This window comes from Chrysemys picta, chromosome 2, assembly GCF_011386835.1.
Source record: "Chrysemys picta bellii isolate R12L10 chromosome 2, ASM1138683v2, whole genome shotgun sequence".
Lineage (NCBI taxonomy): Eukaryota > Metazoa > Chordata > Testudines > Emydidae > Chrysemys > Chrysemys picta.
The window spans coordinates 46075284-46089888 of record NC_088792.1 but is presented as its reverse complement, the minus strand read 5'-3'; the positions used below and the strand labels follow the sequence as shown (position 1 = coordinate 46089888).

Here is a 14605-nt window from a genome sequence, read left to right as displayed (position 1 = left end):
GCATCATGGAAGTCAAACAAGAGACCTTGATTCAAAAGCTTTATTTCCAGGCCCCTAGGATACTAAGTACATGAGCTCATTGGTGGGACCAGTTTGACATTTTTCAGGCCAGAGGCAAATTATATCACTGAAGAGATCGACATTAATGACCCACTTTTCAAAGGAGCTGAGCAACCACTGCTCTCACTGAAGTTAATGGGAGTTGCAGGTGCTCAGCACCTTTGAAAAAACAGGCTATAAATTAAATTTTTAAAAACAGAAGAACATTTCAAGAGGGATGGGAAAAAAGTACATTAAGATATTTCTCTGTGTTTTGTTTTTATTTTTAAGCTGTTTCATTATGTTTGGGGTGTAATTTTACCGACTAATAAAACCTTACTTCTAGCTTCCCCAAAATGCCACTGCTTTAGTTATAATTCTTCTCCCACTGGTCTGAGCACTTCACTCTTCCTTAAATCCTTTACTGGCTTCTTGTCTTACTAGGTGCATGTGGTATTTTGTCACCGTAACCATACCAGAAGCACCCAATGCTGAATTTTAAGAAACTTAAGAAAGAAGGTACAATATTTTAAATACTCTCACAGTTCAATGCGATGGATAGGCCTGTCTTATAACAAGGGATATTGTACACTTCACTCTGCAATTTCTTGAGCTCTCAAACTAGGAAGGATCTTGGACCTGGTCAACGTCAGGCTCTGAAGAAAGTGGTGTTGGTCATTCTGTAGGTAATTACTGCTGACCTAGGGCAAAGGTGCTGTAGTTTGGATCAAACCTAAATCCAAGTAATTAAAAGATCATTTTTTGCATGTGAAAGGGTATCCTGATCAAATACCAACTAGATAATTATAGTACATTTCTCCTACCTAAAGGTTCAACACTAGTCCAACTAAAAATCAATGGAGTTGGATTGGGCTCTACATTTCCCCCATATACTTTTAATTAGAGACATATTTGGTGAGTCATTCCCATCTCTAGCTACTTATTGGCATAGATTGGCTGCCACAGTGCACCACTGAGGTGGCTGTATTTTACTTGTAAGTGAGTAACCTTGTTCAGGCTAAGAATCACGCTGAGTTTACCTATGGTAAAAGAAGTACATTATGAAGTGTGCATTACTTATATCAGCAGAGGGGAATTTTCTGAAAAGTTTAATTTCAACACCTTCAAAAAGCGGTCAGTGCAAACTGTCAAAAATGTAACACAATGGCTAACTTGGTTAGCAGTTTTGTCTTGTACTCTGTTGAAGGGAAAGGCATTAACAGATATGACCTTAGCTGAGCAAAATACAGCCTCAGGGTTTCCACAAAGACTTTGTATCCAGTTAGTAAAGTATTTTCCAATTCCAATTCCATGCCATAGAACTAACATGAATCCCCACTTGAGTCTGTCAGATGCTCTTTCAGCATCTAAAGTCACAATGGCAGTTTTCGTAAGCCTGCTTGAAAGATCAATATCACTACCAGGTCTAAGAAATGATTAAGACTGAGGTTTACTATGGCAATCACATAAGCTAGACCGATTAGAATAAGAGGTGTCAGCAAAGATATTGGACTAACAACAACTCCATCACATCCACCCCCTTTCCCTCCGCTGCCCTCCTCAGCCCCCAATTACCGCACACATTATGGGTCAGACAGGCCTCAATGGACAATGTCTGACATCATGGCAGGATATCAGACCCTCCCGTGGCACTGACAATAGTATATGCGCTAGTCATTGGAAACTTTGATACCACCCATACACTCCTGTCTTTTCTCCTTTTCCACCACGTCTCTTGTGGGCAGTATGGCAAGCATACGCTGCCAACTCTATTCTGTTCTACGTACTATTTTATATTGCGCTCATCACCCTAGTATCTGAGCACCTTCCAATAATGCATTAAGCAATGTGACTACACGTCTGTCACATGTTGTTTGTTCTCTCATCCTCTGCCCAAAGCAAGAAGTGTGTGGAGTGGAATGTCTTGTTTTAGTTCGATTTTTTTATTTTATATATACACATGTTGCTATATGCTTATATTGGAAAAGGAAAGGACAAAGAAATCATCCTTGCACCTGCAGCAGAAAGTAGTGAGATTTGTGATAGCCCTTAGTTTCTGGGAGAGTTCATTCCACCCCCGAGAAGGTTCTGTCTCCCACACGGATGAACTTAACTATTATTGTTGAGAGTTCCACTGTGCTAGGGAGTGCTGTCAACCACAGTCTTCATCTTGGAGCTGTAAACTGTCTTTTAGGTATCCTGAGCCCAGGCCATGAAGCACTTTGAAGATAAGGACTAAGACTTTAAACATGATTTGAAATTCTATGGTAACCAGTGTAGAGAGTGGAGGTAGGTGTGATGTGATCATGAAGCCTCTGTCGCTGAGGAGATGCACTGCAGTATTTTGTATCAGTTTGAGTTTACTAAGTACTGAAGGTTTCATTCTGAGGTATGCTGCATTGCTGTAGTCCAGCCTAGAGGTGACAAAGGCATGATAAGTGAGACCAGGTCTTTACCCACTAGGATGGGACAGTCTCCAAGCCAACCAGAGATAGTAGAAAGCATCACTCGCACCATTGTGATGTCAGAGCTCAGTGTCTGTGAAGAACCCAAAAGTACATTCAGACTATGGACTGAACTGACCAATTGTAGATATGAACCTTCAGTCAAAGACCGCACCGTGGCTGCAAACTCCTCAAAATACTTTCCTATGAACACCCAGCATCACCTCTGCTCTGGTTCAGCTTCAGTCAGCTGTTCTTTATCCATAAGCTGATCTCATCCAAGTGCACAGGGTCATTTTGGCAGACCAACAAAATGCCTGGAACATTACTGATAATTGGAATATTGATTATCATGCTTATGGCCAAAAGCAACTAAATCAGTAGGTCTTAGCAGGCCTCTGCAACAGCCTTAGCACACCTAAGCAAGAAGTCAGGAGGCGAGGGGGTTGAAGGCGGAGCCGACCCTGTGTCCTTCCTGATAAGATCTCTGTTGAAATTGATGAGGTATATGTTTTGGAAAAACAGGAAGCTTATCTATATCTGCCCTTTGGGATGTGTTTATTAGGGCCCTCAAGGCACGAGGACTCTGCAAAAACACATCTGTCTAATTAATGGTTTCAGGAGACCTCTTGCTTAAACTTTGAAGTTGTTTGGTTGACAAGTTTTTTTTAATTGACAGATTATTGTTACTCTAACCCAATAAATAAGCAGAGACACTTCAGGGACACATAATAGGAGCCCCAACAGCAGCTGAAAGACGGGCCAATCGGACGGCTGTCATCGTACCACTCAAAGACTGCTCCAGACTTCGGTAATTATTGATTATGTGTAAGTGCTTGAGACTAAAATAAAGTGCAGCTTTAAGTGAACGCACTCTTGTATTGTACTGTTTGTGCCACCCACTTATCAGTTGGACAGCCATGTTTCCACTGATTTATTTCCCGCCACCACCTCACCAAGAGCAATAGTTACCAAGAGCTTTGGGTTTTGAACCACAGTAACACAAGCATTGGGCCACCTTGGTGTTAGTGGTGTGATTATATATAGTGAAGGAAAGGTAGAGCTGTTTGTAAATTGCATCTTGCTATCACTTGAGTCCATGTCATCTGACCAGTTCACCTAGTGGTTATATGTAGATGCTGAAAAACACCAGAAAGAATATCCTGGGGAAAGAAGCCACTCCCCAGCAGTAATCTCAGCCCAAGTCTGCCCAAATCAGAGGATAAAAAAGCATTTTCCTCACTGCTCTGTTGCCCTGGAAAAGTATCTGACCAGCATGCCAACCTGTCCAAGCCTCCCTGGCCCTCTACCTGCACAGCCTTTACTGCCAGCAAGTTCACTCCCACCCCACAAGACACTGGGGTTTGGGGTCCTATTAACCAAGTTGGTTCCTCAACTGTGGCCTCCTTATTCCCCAGCTGGTTCTAGAGAATGGGGAATTCTCACTAACTTTTTGCAGTGCACAAGAGGCCATAGAATCACAGAAATGTAGGGCTGGAGGGGACCTTGAGAAGTCTGCACTAAGTCCAGCCCCCTACACTGAGGCAGGACCAAGTGTACATAGACCATCCCTAACATGTGTTTCTTCAACCTGTTCTTAAAAACCTCCAATGATGGTGATTCCACAACCTCTCTTGGAAGCCTATTCCAGTGCTTAACTACCCTATAGTTGGAAAGTTTTTCCTAATATCTAATCAAAATCTCCCTTGATATACATTAAGCCGATTACTTCTTGTCCTACCTTCAGTGAACATGGAGAACAATTGATCACCGTCCTCTTTTTGTAACAACCCTTAACATATCTGAAGACTTATCAGGTCTCCCCCCTCAGTTTTCTTTTTCTCTTGACTCAACATGTCCAGTTTCTTTCCTTTTCTGAAACTTTCATTTTGTTAAAAGAAGAACAGGAGTACTTGTGGCACCTTAGAGACTAACAAATTTATTAGAGCATAAGCTTTCGTGGACTACAGCCCACTTCTTCGGATGCATATAGTCCACGAAAGCTTATGCTCTAATAAATTTGTTAGTCTCTAAGGTGCCACAAGTACTCCTGTTCTTCTTTTTGCGGATACAGACTAACACGGCTGCTACTCTGAAACCTTTCATTTTGTTGTTGTTCTCTGGACTCTCTCCAATTTGTCCACATCTTTCTTAAAGTGTGACACCCAGAACTGGATTCTATACTCCAGCCGAGGCCTCACTGATGCAGAGTAGAGTGGGACAGTTACCACCCATGCCTTATATAAGGCATCTAGTAACACACACCAGAACGATATTAGTCTTTTTTCACAACTGCATCACATTGTTGATTCATATTTAATTTGTGATCCACTATAACCCCCACCTCCTTTTCAGCAGTACTGCCACCTAGCCAGTTACTCCCCATTTTGTAGTTATGCGTTTGATTTTTCCTTCCAAAGTGTAGTATTTTGCACTTGCCTTTAGTAAATTTCATCTTGTTGATTTCAGACCAATTCTCCAAGTTATCGAGGTCATTTTGAATTCTGATTCTGTCCTCCGAAGTGCTTACAACCCCTCCCAGTTTGGTGTCACCCACACATTTTATAACCATACTCTCCACTCCATTATCCAAGTCACTATTGAGAATGCTGAAAAGTACTGGATTTAGGACTGATCCCTGTAGGGCCCCACTTGTATGCTCTCCCAGTTGACAGCGAATCATTGATAACTACTCTTTGAGTACAGTCTTTCAACCAGTTTTGTACCCACCTTATAGTAATTTCACCTACACCACATTTCCCCAGTTTTGCTTATAAGAATGTCATGTTGGGACTGTGTCAAAAGCCTTACTAAAATTAAGAAATATCACATCTACCACTTCCCCCTATCCACTAGGCCAGTAACCCTGTCAAAGAAGGAAATTAGGATTGACATGATCTAACAAATCCATGTTGACTATTACTTATAACCTCTAGGTGCTTATAAATTGATTGGTTAATAATTTTTTCCAGTATCTTTCCAGGTATCAAAGTTCGGCTGACTGGGCTATAATTTCTCAAGTCCTCTTTGTTCTCCTTTTTAAAAACAGGTACTATGTTTGCTCTCTCTCAGTACTCTGGGACCTCACCCATCCTCCATGAGCTCTCAAAGATAAATCACTAATGTTTCTGAGATTGCTTCAGCTAGTTCCTTAAGAACCCTGGGGGGAACTGCATCAGGCCCGGACGACTTGAATACATCTAATTTATTTAAATATTCCTTACCCTGTTTTTCCTACTTTGGCTTGTGTTTCTTCCCTCTTGTTAATATTAACTGTGTTAAATATCCAGTCACAATTTACCTCTGTAGCGAAGACTGAAGCAAAACAGACATTGAACACCTCAGCTTCCACTCCCTGTCCTGTAATAACCCACAATGGGGAGAAAGAGGCACTATAATTCATGCATATGTTGTCCTTCCTCCCCCACCCAATCATCATCATCATCTAACAACAAAAATTCAACACAACACGTAGGTTGTCAATAGAGCCTGACAATACTTATTCTTCCAAAGGAATTATGATAGATGCAAAGAGGAGGAGTGAAATATTGTTGAAGAAACATAACAGGGGGAGAGAAGAACCCTCAGTTGTCATAATTCTAAGCACAGAGATCATAAGCAATCCTTTGGAGACATTAAAGCTATTACACACACTCAGTGGAACTCAGCAAAACAACCTTATTGTCTCTATATCGTCGACCACCAAATGTAACAGGTTCTTGGGCACCAGGATGATCTCTTGTATCAATATCTTAAAGAACTGATACTCTGTGGGCCATTGACACAGTAAAGCATAACAGCGTATGGTGTCTATGCACATTTACAGAATCCATTATCTGGGGATCATATACAATTTCCTATAAAGACTAATTCCTTCTGGGAATGTTTATTGAGAAGAAAAAAACTATTTTCTTAGGTTAAATAACATAGCTTCTCATTTTAACAGTAAACTAGATGGTACTACTCTGGTCCCTTGTGACATTTCCAAGCACATGCTCTCCACAATAAAAATCTCTATGAAAAGTCACAGAAACGTTCTTAGTCTATGTACAGCATCCAGATTTTAAACTGCTTCTCCATTGAGTATAACTCTCACAACCCCCAAACCTTTTAGCTCATGCTATCTATTATTAATCAACCTCTATGTCTTTAAAGACGTTCTCAAGGTTTAATCATATTTATTTGAAAACTTTTCTTTTATTGATCATTAATAAACCCCTGAAAACTTAAAACAGGATCTCCTCCATGCAGATGACCCAGGCCTCCTACAGGTTCCCATACATCTTCACAGACCCTGAGAGACCCAAAGGGTTTGAGTGAAAAATTTCTGGGGAAATTTCACCTCCCAATGAAGAATTCAGGAAAATTTCCATGAAGATCTCCTTGTGCAGATTTTTTTCTCCAAAATCCACTCCCACAGAAGACAATGATCAGTCCCAAGAACTTCAGGGACAATTACTGAGTTTCTGACCACCAATACTCATATTCTTTGGAGTAATCACACATAGCTCGGACCTCCCAAGAGGACTGTTCAAAGCTGACATTTCTAACTGTGATATTTCAAATGTAAGAGAAGAGCATGCAACTTTAAACAAAATCTCCCTTTAATATGTAATCTCAAAAATCCGCAGCACTAGATATTTCTCTATCTTTGACAATTACAATAAAGCTGGCAATATTTTATTGTTCAGGTCTGTTTTTCCTATTTCAATATTGTATTTTGTATTTATATTTTACAGTCCCTCTTTCTCAAATGCTTAGATGTTCATAGCCACACACTATCTCGCAGACAAAAATAATAATAATCAGCTGTTGTGCCTGCAGCCAGGGCCTAAAATAACTTGTAAAAGTCAGTGTACATACTAAAGAGAATGAAGTGTCAATTACAAGCAATGACTACACAGCAGGCATCTGTACTCTACAGTAATTGCACAATCCAAAATACAGCCCACGCTTCAGGAGCCTCCAACTTCTCTCATCTGTAGGTCTCTTCATCAGAATCCTATCAGCACAAGTAATTGCTGTTCCCTGGCGCTGCATGTCTAAAAGGAAAAAGACAGCCGGGAAAGCTGGTCCCAGGGAAGCTTCATCAGCCAGCAAACACGTGAAATTGAATTCCTGGTGGCATAGATATATCAATCTATTGGTATAGTAGGACAACAGCCCCACTAATATTTTGGCTAATTTCTCTCACAACCACACAAATTGATAAAGTTATATGAGTCCAAGCTAAAGCTACACTTTCACTGTTTTCTACACCCATGCTGGATGGGATTTTCAATACACTGACAGCTGAGGGCAGCGTGCCTATTCTCAAAGGCTCTGTGCATGCTTTTAATTTTTCATTGGGCAGTTTTACATTATTACATATTTTGGGGCATACTGGTACAGATTCTTTCCTCATTTTAACCACTTTTACACTTATAACACCATTAGTAAATAATAGCTTTTAAAAATTGAGAGCTCTGTATACTGTAATTTAAGTCAGTATGTAACTGGCACAGATGTGATTTGGTTTAAGGTTACAGAACACTCATTTTCCCTGTAATACCCCAACCCCTCATCTGGATCTTTGCTTTCTAGCTGACAGAGTAGGACCAAACATAAAATATGAAACTAGTAGGGCTCTAATCAGCTGGTCAGCAGATACTATGGTAATAGGCATGGTAGGAAAACCTTGATAGAATAGATTAGCTGAATTAGTCACTTGAAATCTAGGAATCAGATTTTCCAAAGTGCTCAGAATTGCCTAATTCTCCCCCCATTAAAGTCAATTCAGAGGGAGTGTTTGCCCAATGCTGAGCACTTTTGAAAAACCCACCCTATGTCTTCTACATGAAAATTGAACAAGAAATTGTCTGCAATACTTCAGTCCTTATTTCCTTCGAAAGTCTTTGAAGCACTGTTTTCTAGTGAAAGTCTATGAGGAGACACTTTCCTATATTAATGTGAAACTTAATGGTAACTGAAATGATATCATTATTGTTATGTTGCTCTAATATACAGCAAAAGTGAAGGGTTTCATAAAGTGTCCATATAATGAACAATATAAATCATGCACTTACTGACTAGGCGAAAAATCTGATCATATGTACTTCTGGAGGGGAAAGTATGCCATTTTTAGGGTTATATCTTCTAGTATGTGCTTCTATGAGATATTGCACAATCATTTGACACGGTCTATAGTTAAGATAAATATGTTTATTCTGAGAAATATTGCAGCTTTCAAAAAGTCTGCAGAATGACATCACCAAACAAAACTGATCAGTTTTTCAACATACCAAAAGCAATCCTGTATAAAGGCTAAACAAACGTATCTGCAAATACAGGAGGCTTAAGATATACAAATAGCTGAGTGAAAAAATTGTGAACTGAGGCCAAAGGAAATTAGCCAGGAAGTTTGACTTCTTTGTATGGTGGGTAGCTTAAAACAAATGACTGTATTCTTTTCAATTTGTAATTGAAAATAACTCTATTCATTAAAGGTTTAGCACCTTGCTTCTACTTAGAGGACAGTTTGGGGGAAAAAAAAACTTTAAATCAAATTCACACACGAGATCAAAATTAATTCTTGCTCTTATTTAATCATTTCACAGGGAAAACTCCTAGCATATTTTAATTTTCCCTAGAATTTACATTAGATATAGAATAGAAAGAAAAAGTGGAGTTTTCTTCTTGTCTACTTTTGTGTAGCAACAATTATTCTAGACATATTCTTCCACCTCATACAATGTCATGAAAGCAATTTTTTATACTTTATCAATTTTTAATTTGATACAGTCTGTGGTCTGTTCTCCCTTTTCCTTTGATTGCTGGGTCTCTCTTCTCATAAATGCTCTTTCACTAGGCACAATAAAAAAGCAAACCTCCTTTGGTTACTTCTTTGCTTTGAAGAATGACACACACATAAGAGTATCAACATCTGGGAACTCTCTACACAGTTTAAAAAAAAAGGGGTTGTGCCTATAGTTACTCAAAGATTCCATCTCCGCTGCAATGTGATGCACTAGCAAGCAGGAGTGCTTTTCCTTCAGCATGTTTATCCAAGAACAATGATCTACCAAAGCCAACTTCTGAGTATTTGATATCTTAGGCTGAGGGAATAACAGAAAACTGAGACTGAATTAAAAACTAGGGCTGCACTGTTGATTTTTGTAAACTTATGAAACCAAACTCTGAAGGTCTTCTCTTCTGGGACTGAAAGGCCGTTAGTCTAAGATTTTATATTTATTGCAGTGGCAAAGTCAATCCTGTCTCTGACACAAGCTCATTTCTCCTCAGCTTCTCTTCAATCTTTATTAAAAAAAAAGAGAGAGAGAGAGGCACCCTAATGTACTGTCATTAATCCCAAATATAATTTACACAAATTTCCCTCCCAAGAACCTTCTAGAGAAGAAGTAGCCTGCGGGAGCTAGAGCTCCAACAGCAAAAAGGTTTCATTTTATGTCTTTGGTAGAAGAGTGTCATTTATTTTGTATAATTGCATCGTATTATAAAAAGAGAGGGATATTTGTCTTCTCATTTCCCATGCCGTCAGTGAAAGGGGTCATAACCCTCCAGCTCTTTACCTCATAGTTTTTAATTTTTCATCTTGATTTTCTGGAAGGAAATTTAACCCGTCTGGTTTTCCATTTCACAAGGTCATGAGCCATGAGGGAAAAAATAACTCAAAAAAAAAAAATCTTCTCTCAGTTTGTCAGTTATAGAGGATTCCATAGATTTTTTTGGTTAATCAAGACAAACATAAGGGATTAAAAATTCTCCCTGACACCATCATACTGCAACAGAAATATGGGCACTGAATATTGTAAGGGCTTTTTCTTTTATGTGTACTATCGCTACCTGTTCTTCATTTATGGACTGTGCGCTTTCAAAGTAACACTGTATTCAAGCCTTACAAGCGAGCCTAGATTTCTTGTCAACACAAAGAGGTGAAACGCTGGCCCCACTGAAATCAATGGAAGTTTTGCTGTGGACTGCACTGGGGCCAGGATCTCACCAGAAATATGTAATTTGGGCATTTCCTTACCTGGGGGGGTGAAGGCTGGTAACATAGTGAAAACAAGGAATGTCTCATCTACTCTTCTACTCTGTGCAAACCATGACATCAGACATCAGATATGTGAAAGGCAGTCCTTGCCCCACAGAGCTCATAATCAAAGTAATAACTACAAAGTACATCTGGAGTACTGTGTCCAGTTTTGGGCCCCACACTACAAGAAGGATGTGGAAAAATTGGAAAGAGTCCAGCAGAGGGCAACAAAAATGATTAGGCGGCTGGAGCACATGACTTATGAGGGAGGCTGAGGGAACTGGGATTGTTTAGTCTCCAGAAGAGAAGATTGAGGGGGGATTTGATAGCTTCATTCAACTACCTGAAGGGGGGTTCCAAAGAGGATGGAGCTCGGCTGTTCTCAGTGGTGGCAGATGACAGAACAAGGAGCAAAGGTCTCAAGTTGCAGTGGGGGCGGTCTAGGTTGGATATTAGGAAACACTATTTCACTAGGAGGGTGGTGAAGCACTGGAATGCGTTACCTAGGGAGGTGGTGGAATCTCCTTCCTTGGAGGTTTTTAAGGCCCGACTTGACAAAGCCCTGGTTGGGATGATTTAGTTGGGAATTGGTCCTGCTTTGAGCTGGGGGTTGGACTAGATGACCTCCTGAGGTCCCTTCCAACCCTGATATTCTATGAAAGCCAGAAGTTTGAAACTACAGCTGGGTTTCCTATTGTCATGTCTAAAAAATGTAGTAAATTTGCCAAAAAATGTATTGTTCAAGATATCAAAACTATTTATGATTTTAAGTAAAATTCAGTAAACAGTTTTAGCCAAAAAAAAAAATTTTTTTTTTGAAAATTCAGAAAATTTCATTCCGCCAGAACAATATATTTGTGATTTTTCATTTTGTGAAGAAAAACAAAACATCATTCTTTTTTAGTTCAAAACTAACAATTTTTTTTTTCTGATTCTCAGTTTGGCTACTGAACCAATAAATCAGCTATTTTGTCAACTCTACCCTTGAGGTGTTTAGATTCTTATAAGACTATAACTCAAGTTACTTTCATATCATCCTTGGATCGCTATATATTTAACAGATATGGCAAAACGAGCGATTTCAACCAAGAAAATAAGTCACCTTAAACTGCATATATTTCATCAGAGCACTAATGTATATTTCACTGCAAGCATAAATACCTAATGATCCCCCTATGTTTCATGAATTTCTCTAAGAAATGGAATTTTATTCTACAATATATCACCCCGGAGAGCAAAAGTCTTTGAATTTTCTTTTAAAAAAACATTTCTTGTTCAAATCTTGTAGCATCTTCCAAGTATTAAAAAATAGCAACAGAAAATGGTGAGCAAGGCTATACATGACTGGTTTCGGATAGTGTTTCTTTAAGCTGCTTCACAATCTACAGACTAATCAAATTTATGTGAACTGTGATCATATGAAGCTCGATTTCTTTCCCCAGCACATAAGCGCGCACACAGCTGTTACTCACAGTAACTTTAATTACAGACAAAATCACCACTAAATTACTAGTGAAATTGTCAATTAGCATGTAAGGCACCCTCACTACACTTGGTAAATAGAATGGGAAGCCGAGAGTATAGAGTGGGCTTTTTTAAAAACAAAAAGGCACCTCAAGAAGCTGATGGGCCGCATTCTCATCTGGCATAAGCTGATGTGGTACCATTGAAATGGACGGAGTTATGCTGATTTTCCTTAGCTGAGAATCTGGTCCAGAGTAAGATGCGGAACTCCTCAAGCACTCTGTCAGCATTTGGAAGCTTACACTTGATAAAACAAAGTGTTTTTTTAAAGTCACCAAGACTTGGTCTACACTAGGAACTTATGTTGGTATAACTACGTCACTCAGGGGTATAGAAAATCCATACCCCTGAGCAATGTAGTTATACCAACATAACCCATGGTGCAGAGACGGGGCTGGCTCCAGGCATCCGCGTAGGAAGCGGGTTCTTGGGGTGGCCAATTCAAAGGGGCGTCACTCCGTCCAGTATCGGGGCGGCACATCCGGGTCTTCGGTGGCGGGTCCCTCATTCCCTCTCTTCCTCTTTAAGCTGCCACCGAAGAGGAAGAGAGGGAGGACCCGCCACTGAACTGCCGCAGAAGAAGCGGCGTGATTGAGCTGCCGCCGAAGTGCCGCAGCTCTTTTTTTTTTTGCTGCTTGGGGCAGCAGAAAAGCTGGAGCCAGCCCTGTGTAGAGAGCGCTGTGTCTATGTGTGGAGGTGGAGCACCTACACTGACAGGAGAAGCTCTCCCAGCAGCGACGGTAGCATCTTCACTAAGTGCAGCTGCGCCGCTGTAAGTGCAGACAAACCCCAAGAAAAGCATTATCATTTTCCACATCCACACTGGCACTATCCTTTAGAGGAAGAGGCACTGCTACAATAACTGCTAGAAAAGGAGGGTTTTCAAGGAAGTGTTGAGAAGGGACATCCTTACAAGGAAGGGGTGAACAATGTCTTATACCTAGATGCTTTACAAAGAGTCGCCTGACAAGGGATCAACAATGGATACTGAAAACAGTCCATATAATCCTTGTTTCTTCTAATCATCAGGAAGAACATTACGGATTTCTTATTTCCTCAAGCCTCATTCAATCATTGGTCATTTAATGAAAGTTAAATCTTACTTCCAAATCTTTATGTCCCCATGACTACACACATGACTACAAATGATTGTCCACTAGACATGACCTGTACGTCCTTAGGCCTTTTCAAAGGTTCTCTTCTAAATCCTAAATCTTAAGTTATGGAGATAACGAGAACAGAACTCCTTTCAGTGTTATCATCCCTTTCTAGTAGGATTTGGAGTATTTATTTATTTATTTTCCACTCACTCCTTTTAATCAAGTATTATGTCGACCATAATCAATTTCTTAGCTCTGGAGAAAAAATTACAATTATCTGCAATAAAGTAGGTGTGTCTAGGAACAGGAAAAATCAATGAAACCATCTGTCTGCCATTCCCAGAACATTATAAAATAGACTTTTAATTAACTGCTTTCCTACCAAAGTCTGCCAGCTTTAATTCCCCCGTGTCACTGATCAGAAGGTTCTGTGGTTTCAGGTCCCTGTGCAAAATGTAACGTTGGTGGATGTAAGACAGTCCTCGCAGCAACTGAAATAAAAATAACTGAAAAAGAGGGGGACAAAAAAAATGACCTCTGTTAATATTTGTATGTAATGAGCCAGATTTCTATACAATCTGCAGGGCATTTGTATTTTATGGTAACAATTTCTCATGGCTCCACCATCGTATAATTGCCCCCCGATCCAATTTTTTTTAAAAGGTTTCAAATGTAAAAATAAGGAATATATTTTGCAGAAAACCATCTCCAATCCACAAACCCCACCATATCAAACGTTGAATTTACCTGATTTAAAACACCACAAGAACAATACTTTTACAAGCAGAACACTCAGTTTCTACCAAATTGTAATTATATTCCATTTATCCATATGGCCTTAGTGATTAGGTGATAGTCTGGAGACAGATGTGTATCTGTAGTAATTATAGGAAACAACAGTGTAGGGGGGTAGTGGGGAGACAGGGCCAGGGAATGGGATAGGGGAGCTAAAACAAACAAAATATTAGGGTATAAACAACGATCTCTGGTTGTCCAAAATGATTTGCAAATATGATGCAGATAGGGTTTCCTCCCAAAAGGTTTATAGGAGTTGGCTGAGTTTTTTATTAAAAAAAACAATAACACAGTTTTCATTGAAATTGAGACTATTTTCCACACACTAAAAGGTCTTTAAGTTAGGTTGAATTTGACACTCCTTGCCAGTGCCCCTTTTAAATGTCCAACAGACTCTACAAATGCTTTAGTGTGTTTAGTTTTTCTTTTGTGCAGTTGTGCAATTTGCTCTTATGAAAAAGAGCTAGACGATTTTTTTTGTTTTCAGATTTTCATGCCTCTTCTGATAGGCACTGCCACTAAAGGATGGCAAATCTTACCCCTTGTATTAACAAATATCTGTTTTGTTGAATGCTGATTTCACAGAGGTTGTCTATACATGCACTTTTTAAAAAAAGCTCTGTCTGCTTGTACACAGACTCTTCCTGGTATTATATTTATTAGAAGAAATA

The 14605-nt window shown here is 39.6% G+C and overlaps 1 protein-coding gene across 5 annotated transcripts in view; it reads right to left on the bottom strand.

The window, feature by feature from the left end:
• CDK14 (cyclin dependent kinase 14) overlaps positions 1-14605 on the bottom strand; it is a 484579-nt gene that overhangs the window by 217671 nt on the left and 252303 nt on the right. For all 5 annotated transcript variants that reach the window (XM_065583048.1, XM_008169566.4, XM_065583049.1 and 2 more), the window contains one exon: positions 13522-13645. In XM_065583048.1, coding sequence (XP_065439120.1) covers positions 13522-13645 — 124 coding nt within the window. The remainder of the gene's footprint in view (positions 1-13521; positions 13646-14605) is intronic.